This window comes from Sinocyclocheilus anshuiensis, unplaced genomic scaffold, assembly GCF_001515605.1.
Source record: "Sinocyclocheilus anshuiensis isolate Anshui unplaced genomic scaffold, SAMN03320099.WGS_v1.1 scaffold415, whole genome shotgun sequence".
NCBI lineage: Eukaryota > Metazoa > Chordata > Actinopteri > Cypriniformes > Cyprinidae > Sinocyclocheilus > Sinocyclocheilus anshuiensis.
Window position 1 is genome coordinate 1,777,408 of NW_015552655.1, and position 10,491 is coordinate 1,787,898.

The following is a 10,491-nucleotide window of genomic DNA, read 5'->3' on the forward strand; positions in this document are numbered from 1 at the left end:
GGACTTTAGGGTGGTACTCGGTGTGTTTCCACCGCAGGAACTAGGGACTTTAGGGTGGTACTCGGTGTGTTTCCACCGCAGGAACTAGGGACTTTAGGGTGGTACTCGGTGTGTTTCCACCGCAGGAACTAGGGACTTTAGGGTGGTACTCGGTGTGTTTCCACCGCAGGAACTAGGGACTTTAGGGTGGTACTCGGTGTGTTTCCACCGCAGGAACTAGGGACTTTAGGGTGGTACTCGGTGTGTTTCCACCGCAGGAACTAGGGACTTTAGGGTGGTACTCGGTGTGTTTCCACCGCAGGAACTAGGGACTTTAGGGTGGTACTCGGTGTGTTTCCACCGCAGGAACTAGGGACTTTAGGGTGGTACTCGGTGTGTTTCCACCGCAGGAACTAGGGACTTTAGGGTGGTACTCGGTGTGTTTCCACCGCAGGAACTAGGGACTTTAGGGTGGTACTCGGTGTGTTTCCACCGCAGGAACTAGGGACTTTAGGGTGGTACTCGGTGTGTTTCCACCGCAGGAACTAGGGACTTTAGGGTGGTACTCGGTGTGTTTCCACCGCAGGAACTAGGGACTTTAGGGTGGTACTCGGTGTGTTTCCACCGCAGGAACTAGGGACTTTAGGGTGGTACTCGGTGTGTTTCCACCGCAGGAACTAGGGACTTTAGGGTGGTACTCGGTGTGTTTCCACCGCAGGAACTAGGGACTTTAGGGTGGTACTCGGTGTGTTTCCACCGCAGGAACCAGGATCTAAATAAAGTTCCGGGTAAAAATGTGCCCCTCAGAAAGTCCCTGCTCGCGAGGATGTACTTTTTCAAAGGTCCGGAACTTTCGGGGGCGGGACTTGGGCGCTGAACATGTTGATTGGTTGAGTTCACGCAGCATTGTAGTTCAACCACCATTTATTTGCATAATTTTTTTTTATAATATTACTGTTATTGTGTCATGAAGTGTAGTTTTAAAAGTATTTCAGGTGAGAATGTAGTTGTTTAAAACTAAAATCTGTGGTTTATTTATAAAGACAGCGCCTCTTTGAAAATGTGCTTCGCTGATTTTGGAGATGTGAGCTCCAGGCGATCAGCGGGCGCTCAGTGCTCATGTTTCAACTCGGCTAGTCCTTCTGACAATTGCTGCTGGCTCTGATGTCTCTGTAGTGGTTAACATAAGATGTAATATGTTTTTGGTAAATCTAACAGATAATCTTTGGTCTTTATTCTATTAATTTATTAATATGTTCAATTGAAAATGAAAAGGCAATACTGTTTGATATAATATTTCGTTTCATTGTAATGTATGTTCCCTGAACTACATTTCTGCGGCTATTAATATGTTTAAATAAAAGCGAAAAGAGGCAGTGGTGTTTGATATCATATTTCGTCTTATTGTAAATACAGTGAGGAAAATTGCAGTAACCAAGGCGAGCTGACTGACGTTATCAAGTACGCTGCTGTTTGCAGAATTACAGGACTTGCGTCGCCCCGTCCGCAGGCAGTAGCCCCTCACTGCAGAACAAAGATCCAGGGGGCGTGGTTGGGTGGGTTTAGGGATGAGGCGGTGGAGACGGGTAGGTTTAGGGTTGGAGATGGGTGGGTTTAGGGATGAGGCGGTGGAGACGGGTAGGTTTAGGGTTGGAGATGGGTGGGTTTAGGGATCAGGCGGTGGAGACGGGTAGGTTTAGGTGGGAGTTTAGACCGCGATGGAAACGCAAACAGCAAGAGGTCTGGGGGGAAAAAAAGTTCCTTATGTATGTAATTGTGGGTTAAAATTACCTAATCTGATGTTATCAACACTTCTACAGAAAATGGTTGAGTCTTTTGATGTGTTTATGAACATCTCTGGGTTATCTGATGAGGTTCTGGGAGTGTTGCGCTACAGGAACTTTGGGGAAGATAAGGACAGGAAGTATCAAAACATACTGAAATGAATAAAAACACGCTGAGAGACTATATTTTATTTCACCTAGTGCATACTTTGTTCATTTTGAAAATATGGACTACAACAGGGCCCAAAATCACACAACGAAGTAACTGACCGTCTAAATTTAAATGGAAAGCAAAGCAAAATAAAAGGATTACATGCTTAACACAAAAATATGAACATTGGAACTAAATAAAAGCATGAAAATAAAACAAGGGGATCAACAAAATGTTAAAAATTGATTAGGCTTACAAAATGACACTAGGATTAGTAACGTTTCTTCAACATGTCTGTCTTTTTTCAGAAACAAGCATAGAGAATATGATTTATAAGTGAACACATAAAGAAAATGCTTTAAAAAGCACATTCATAATCTTTAATGCCATTTTAAGAGATGATCTTGCAGCATTTGACCAGGGTTGCCAAGTCTCACACCTTTGGCTGCCAGGCTGTCTCACGCTCTCACTCTGCACATGTAAATCTCATGCCAATGTGACAACCCTGCTTGTGATATGAAACAAAGTATCAGCTTTCAAATTTTGTAAGCTTTAATACTAAATTCAAACAATAAATACAGCTTTGGCGCACTTAATGTGGCGTAAATCGTAAAATGTAGCGCTTCAGTTAAAGCCAGAGCCATTGAAAAACAGAGTAGCTACAAGCTTTGATCTCGCGGTCACGTGGTTCACGGAGCTCTCCAAACAAACCAGAGTTGACTGTATTTGATTATTTAGTATTTGAATGAGTTTAAGTAGGATAGACGACAGCTTCACTCAGGGGCGTCATGCACTCATTATTTTTGAGGGGGCACGAGTGAAGGGGGGGGTCTCGTCATGCTTGTCATGTGACACAGCAGCCACAATAGCACTGTAACTGATATAGGCTTATGTTTTATTTATTTGTTTTATTCGAAATATTCCCAAACATGTTAACTATATCATGAAATGTATTCTCATTTATTCTCGATTCTCAAATATGTGTAAGTAAATGCATTTTGCACCTTTATAGATAATGGTAGTTGATCTATAATGGGCAATGGGCAAAGTAGCTTAATAGTGTAATCTATTAACTATGCATAAAATGGAGAAAAGGCAAGGGTTTTAAATTCCAATGCAAAGAGGCAAATTAGAGTCATTTTGTGGTCGGAAAAAAATCATTTTCATTTGTAATGCCATGGTTTACCCACTAGGTACCTGTATGGCTCTTTACTAATATGTATCTAGAATATTGCAGGTTACCTATTTTTACAATTTTAATTTGAATAAATATTTAGACATGATTAAACACTAGATTTTTATATGTGAAATTTAAAAAGTTAATAACTTACATCCTTTATTTTAAGGATGAACTTAAAAGTTGGCAACCCTGATTTGACCTTAAACGAGGGTATAATTTAATCTTTTGTCTACAGGTGGCTGCAGTGAGCTGATACAGAATCTTCGTATAAAATCAGTGAACTTCATCTGTGTGTAATGCAGTATGAATATAAGGCACCAAATCATTACATTCATTTATAAAATGTAAAAAAAAAAAAAAACACCTTTTAAAATATCTTTTGCAGGATTTCAATTGTATTTTATTTTTTTTATTTTTTTCATTTTATTTGTCACCCACCCGAACTACATGAGATGCAACACAGCCACGTCACTCAAACGAAAGCTATTTTAATAACTTCAGCGTAATGCATGTGTTTATGTACATTAACAACGATAATAGTTGTCTACATTAGTAACTGACGTCTATACACAATTGTTCCAGTTTACTAGGTTATTTAAAAAGGGTTTTATCTAGTAAACGTTTCGAAAGCGGAATGTTTCTTCGCCGTATTTTTTCACCGCCGGTACATATTAGGACGAGCGCGACCAGGAAGCAGAGTGCAAACTGAAAACATTACGCTCAGGAATTGTTTATCAATTTTATTCTATTAAAGTAACGCTGGAGGAAGCGATCGCACTGCTTGAGCTGTATCTCGTGGTCATGATTATATCTTTCTCATGGGCTGTTTATTTTATGTTCGTGTCTAAGGCTGGTGTGGGCAAGAATTATGGAATAGATTGGTGAAGGTCTGCTGGAGAGATTTCATTTGAGTAAACAGAGCAAAATATGCACCGCTAAACACTTTCAACGTGTCGTTTTTATTCTCTGCAGATGGGTTTGACTCTTTGAGATGGTGAAGCTGGCTCTGTAGGCTCACTAAAGGCGTGAAAATGGACTTCTCCAAGTTCCTGGCAGATGATTTTGATGTGAAGGGCTGGGTGAATGGAGCTTTTAAAGTGGTTCAGAAAGATGCACCTGGTAAAACAGACGCTCACGCTTCTACTCTGGTCATGAAGCTGCAGCTGTTCATTCAAGAGGTCAATAACTCTATAGAAGGTGAGAAGCAGTCTTTCAAATGTCTGAATGTCATTGCATTCTCAAAAAGTCTGTAGTAAGCGTTTGTCTCTTCTTCTCACCAAGGCTGCATTTATTTAATCCAAAATACAGTAAAAATAGTAATATTGTGAAATATTATTAAAATTTAAAATAACTGTTTTCTATGTGAATATATTTTTAATCGTAATTTATTCCTGTGATGTAAAGCTGAATTTTCAGCATCATTACTCCAGTCTTCAGTGTCACATGATCTTCAGAAATCATTCTAATATACTGATTTGCTGCTCAAGAATATTTTTTTTTATTATCAGTGTTGAAAACAGCTGTGCTGCTTCATATTTTTGTGGAAACCGTGATACTTTACAGAATTCTTTGATGAATAGAAAGTTTAAAAGAACAGCATTCATTTGAAATGGAAATTTCTGTAACATTATGAATGTCTTTACTGTCATTTTATGATCAATTTAACGCATCACCGCTGAATAAAAGTATTGATCTCTTAACTTTTGAATGGTAGTTTATATCTGTTTGGTCTGTCTCTGATTGTCTTTCTGTGTGTGTTTGCAGAGAGCAGCAGTCAGGCCCTGCAGAATATGCCGCGTGTATTGAGAGATATCGAAGCTCTGAAACAGGAGGCGTCTTTCCTTAAGGATCAGATGATTCTGGTTAAAGAGGACATCAAGAAATTCGAACAGGACACAGTGCAGTCTATGCAGGTAAGAATAAATACACACACAAATCACTTTTTGATCTGTGCAGCTGTTCTATAATATCTAACTTCATTAATTTTTTTATTATTAGCTTAAAGTACATTTAATACACGTATTATTTCAGAATATTTTGCAAACAAGTCCAACTCTAACCATGTAATGTCTGAAATACTCTTTTTAAATTGAACAGTTTATTGAATCTTTAGACAAAATATTCTAAAACAAATTGCATGTGAAAAAACTACTACTTCCATAAAATGCATAGAAATATCAGTTGCCTCTCTATCACTCCCAATGATGTCTTAATAAGATAATATTTCAATGCTTAGTTTTATGATAAAAGGTCTGTAGTTTCAAAACTAATAATGCAATCCAATACAATGATGATTGAGAGATGAACAGATAAACGTTCCTCAAAAGCCTGATGGATCATATTTGATACTCAAATTTCAACATGGCATTTCTAAAAAATAATGTATGGATAATCAAGTTGCTCCAGTCCAGTAAGTGTTCATCTTGAAATATTACTAGCAATATGACAGTTATTAATGTTTACTTTATAAAAACCATTAAAGATTTCACAGCAAAAAATAGTAATAGTTATATAGATATAATAGTTCAGCCCCTACTGATTTTTGCTTTATGCAAATGTTAACTTTTTATGGTGTACTGTAGACCGTTGTTTGTTTTTTATATTGATGTGTGGCAGGTGTTGGTGGAGATTGATCAGGTGAAGTCTCGTATGCAGTTAGCAGCAGAAGCGCTACAGGAAGCTGATAAATGGAGCACTCTCAGCGCAGACATCGAGGAGACTTTTAAGACACAGGTGATGTATGACACGTCTGTCTTCTCTTCACGCACTTCACACGAGGGCGGATGTCAGTCTGAAATGTTCATATGTGTTTGTCTGCAGGACGTGGCTGTGATCAGCGGTAAACTGACCGCCATGCAGGGTAGTTTGGCGATGCTGGTGGACACACCAGACTACAGTGAGAAGTGTGTTCAGCTGGAGGCTCTGAAGAACCGTCTGGAAGCTCTGACCAGCACACAGATCGTCTCCACGTTCAACTCGCTGGCTACAGGTGCTGTTATACATCAGGTTTATGTGTAAAAGAGATACATTTTAAATGGGATCGCATTTATCAAAGAATTGGAGTCAGTAAGATTTTAGTTTTGAAAGAAATTCATATTTTTCTTCAGCAAAGATGCATTAAATTGATCAAAAGGGACAGTAAAAACATGTATAATGTTATTAAAGATTCCTGTTTTTCATAACTGCTGTTTGAACTTTCTATTCATCAAAGAATTCTGGAAAAAAACATCACAGTTTCCACAAAAATATGAAGCAGCACAACTATTAATAATAAAGTTTCTTGAGCAGCAAATCAGCATGTTAGAATGATTTCTGAAGGATCATGTGACACTGAAGACTGGAGTAATGATGCTGAAAATTCAGCTTTACATCACAGGCATAAATTACATTTTAAAATAAATTCACGTAGAAAACAATTGTTTCAAATTGCAATAATATTTTACAATATTACAGTTTTTACTGTATTTTTGATCAAATAAATAATGCAACATTAGTGAGCATAAGAGACTTCTTTCAAAAATAAAAAAATCATCTTACAGAATAATATGCTTTAATATGCCAAGATGCTAATATTTATTTGTATAATCCGTTTCAGATCAAGCAAAGCTTTTTGTACGAGTTTTTACCGAAATGGACAGAATGCCGCAGTTACTGGCTTACTACTATAAATGCCACAAGGTACAACATTTTAATTTGAAACTTTAAAAAAAAAAACAATATTGCTTTAGAGTTATCATGAAATTACCTATATTTAAACGGCTTTTAAATAGATTTTTATACCTGCACTGCACAGGTTTTAAGGTAAAAAGACAAAAGTTTTATGTTTGGAGATGTTTTTATGTTTTACGTATTGCTGTTTTTGAAAAAGTATCACCTGAATGCATTTTCAACTTGAATTAAGCATTAAAGGTTTTATATGTTTTTGGTTGCACTCTATTTTACGGTACATGTACTTACAGTGTGCTTAAGAAAGTACCTAAGAAAGTACTTGCAATATAAGGTTAGGTTTAGGTGTAGGTTCAGGGTTAGTACCCAGTTATAATATGCAATTACAATATAAGTACATAGTAGTATGAACAGGACTGTAAAATAAAGTGCTATCAAGTTTTTTTCCAACTTTTTTTAGTCCCTTTGTTCCCACCATAAAATTGCCTAGCTGCTGATGTGGCATTATAAAAATTTTCCAAATAAATAAACTTGTGTGTGTTTAGGCACAACTGTTGAGCGTGTGGGAAAGCATCTGTCAGTCAGACGCGCCTCTGAAGCAGCAGCTCTCTGAGTTTTACGACACACTTCTGTCTACGTGGCACACACAGCTCCAGTGGAGCAGTCAGGTACACACACTCTCATCCGCACCGCAGTACAGCGTTCATGCTCTTACTGTCACACACACTAAGACGTGTGTGCATGTGTGTGCAGGTCTTTAAAAACCCCTGTGAAGTGCTCACCGTGCTGATGATCCAGACGTTGGGGGCGATGGTGCCGACTATCCCAGACTGCATTGCTGTGGCACTGAAGCGTTACACTGGCGATTGTCGTGTGGATGTGCTGTTGGAGCTCCATCAGACGGCGGCGAACTTCAGTCGCAGCCTGGAGGCAGCAATGCAGCCGCAGCTCGGTGCGTGTTCACCAAAAAAACCCCGTCAAGCATATTTAGAGCAAGAATCATTAGATGACATTAAAAGACTCTATTTAAGTATCTCAGTGCAGCCCCGAAAACTAATTAATAGTCATTTTAAATCTCTACCAGTCTTTGCCACTCTCCTTCAAACTGCTAGGTTTTACAGATTTTTCAGCAAAAAGTTTTAATCATGTAAAATTTTATAACATTTATTATCCCTTATTCTGTTTTGTATATTTTATATATCTTAGTAAGTACAGGTCAGAGTAAGTTTGTTGTTTCATTTTTACATAAATATATCTGTTACGCTAAAAGACGATGGAAAATTATTTCTCTCAATTTGACATTTTCACAAAAGTTATTTTATTTAATTATTTAGTTATTTTATTTATTTAAAAGTTATTTTAAACGTTAGACACTTTATTTGCATTTATTATGCTTTATATGTATTTAAAATCACTTTTGTTAATTTGATACTAAAATGGGACATCTTGTCTATGACCCATTTTTTATATAGATATAGATATATACATATATATGGATTATGACATTATTTATAATGCACATTCCTGCTATTCTCAGTAGTTTACTGTAATACATTTTTTTCTCCTCATTACTGTAATTCAAAAAAATATACTAAACATTTGTTATATGACTGAAGTTGTAGAGAATAATCGCAAGAGTACATATTTACAGTAATTAGTTATTTTTTCAAATTTATTTTATTAAAAATATATTTTCAGTAAAAATATGCATAATTTTCTTATATATTTATTAAAAAAGATCATTTATAATAAAAATAAATACACATAAAAAAAAATACATATATATATTTTGTAAGGGCCAACAATAAATACTATTAAATAATATTACAAACATGAACATGAAAGTCATCAGTCTTTGTATATGCTTTTTGTGAATGAGTGAGATTTAATTTCTTCTCATTTTCTTGTCTTCATGTGTATGTTTCAGGTGAGTGTAACCTCTTGAAGGTGGCAGAGCTGGTATCATGTGTTTATTCGCCTTATAAGACTTATCAGATGCAGTACGGAGAACTAGAGGAGACAAACTTACTGATCCAGCTCAGTGCTGTTCCTCTGGTGAGTAAACAGAAGCTTTCATTTTTGATCTTGCATTGAACCTTTGGCTTCCGATTATTTTTTTAATTGCATTGTGATTTTATTATCTGAACTAAATGAGCTGAAGCATTAGGGGTTGAACGACTTCTGATTTTTTAAAATCGACTTATGTGATGAAAGTCGAAGTCGACTAGTCGCTGATGATGTCATTAATGAACAAATAAATCTGCAGCTGTGATAAACACCTTGTGCACAGCTATGGCATATGACACAGCGCTGCCCACATGGCTATTGCTCCTATAACAGCTCATTTTTAACAGTTCTTTTGTCTTTGAGTCGTTATGTTTCTCACAGATTTTTGCTCGTTCTTAATCAGATACAGATAAAGCAGCACAGTAAAGATTACATTCATATGAATGCATTAAAATATATAATATATATACAGAGCATTGAAGTCGACTAGTCGGTGCAACCCCTATGAGGCATAAAAAGCAGCATACTGAGAAATATTACCAAGACAGTATATAAACAACACTTTTTCTGTAGCATTGTCTTCAATGTGATTTGCAAACAAGTGAAGCTTATGAGTGATTCTTTTTAGTGAATCATTCTCAGACTGACTCAATCTAACCTATTGCTCACTGAATCTGTCTGTGCAGTTACTAAATTACCTGCTGTAACAGATGCTGATAAGAGTTTGTAGTTAATGATACATATTCACAAAAGTTTTATTGTATAAATGCTATGTTTTTTTTTCCCTACAGCATTCGCCATGTGTTTTTTATTGAGTATTTGTGTGTGTGTTAGGAGCGTGGTGAGGTTCTGGACTGCGTGTTAGAGCTCACACACTCTGTTCAGAAGGTGTTTGGTTTGGCGGCGGCTGCTGTGGATCGCTGTGTGAAGTTCACGGATGGTCTCGGCATGTGTGGGCTCATCAAAGCCCTGCGAGCGCTTTTCAGCAAGTATGAATCATACACGCTTCATTTACTACGCTTGCACACAGAGACAAACACACAGCCCACAGGTCAGCTGCGCTCTCTAGCGGATTGTCTCTTTTCTCTCTCAGGTACGTGTCAGACTTCTCTGTCACGCTTCAATCAATCAGGAAGAAGTATAAGTTAGAGGACACGCCCACTTCTGAGGTGTTCACTGAGGATTGGACGGCTTTCCAGAACTCTGTCAGGTGGGTGTTTTTTTTTTGCCATTAATGGTGATTAGTATGAGTTTAAAGTTATGTTTATAGATGCATGTACAGTACAGTTATATAAAAGTATATAAATCCTCTATTTGTTTCTTCTAGAATCATTGCAACCTGTGGTGAGCTACTCAGACAATGTGGAGCATTTGAACAGCAGCTTTCAAACAAGTAAGATGTGTTAAAGAACAAATCTGCTTTATTTATTAAATTGTCTTTACTTAAGTTATTAAATTTTACCCTAATAATATCCCTGTTACACAATAATTATATGATTAATAAATTTAAAAACAATATAAAACTTATATATAACATTTTAATATGTATTTCTTTAATTAAAATTATATTAACTATAAAATATATCATGTATATGTGTGTGTATTTATCAGGGTTATTATCCTCAACTAAAACCATAAAAACCCTTGTAATTATTATATATTTAATTATTATATTATTATTATTATATAAATAAATAAATAAATATATATATATATATATATAT

General features: G+C 36.5%; 1 protein-coding gene across 1 annotated transcript in view; it reads left to right on the forward strand.

Moving 5' to 3' along the window:
* The first annotated feature begins 3,561 nt into the window (after positions 1-3,561).
* Positions 3,562-10,491, forward strand: part of LOC107667164 (conserved oligomeric Golgi complex subunit 7-like) — a 10,756-nt gene continuing 3,826 nt past the window's right edge. The window contains 11 exon segments of the mRNA XM_016458758.1: positions 3,562-4,291; positions 4,859-5,007; positions 5,711-5,827; positions 5,915-6,083; positions 6,690-6,772; positions 7,306-7,428; positions 7,514-7,712; positions 8,688-8,815; positions 9,602-9,756; positions 9,861-9,977; positions 10,095-10,160. Coding sequence (XP_016314244.1) covers positions 4,126-4,291; positions 4,859-5,007; positions 5,711-5,827; positions 5,915-6,083; positions 6,690-6,772; positions 7,306-7,428; positions 7,514-7,712; positions 8,688-8,815; positions 9,602-9,756; positions 9,861-9,977; positions 10,095-10,160 — 1,472 coding nt within the window. The 5' untranslated portion in view covers positions 3,562-4,125.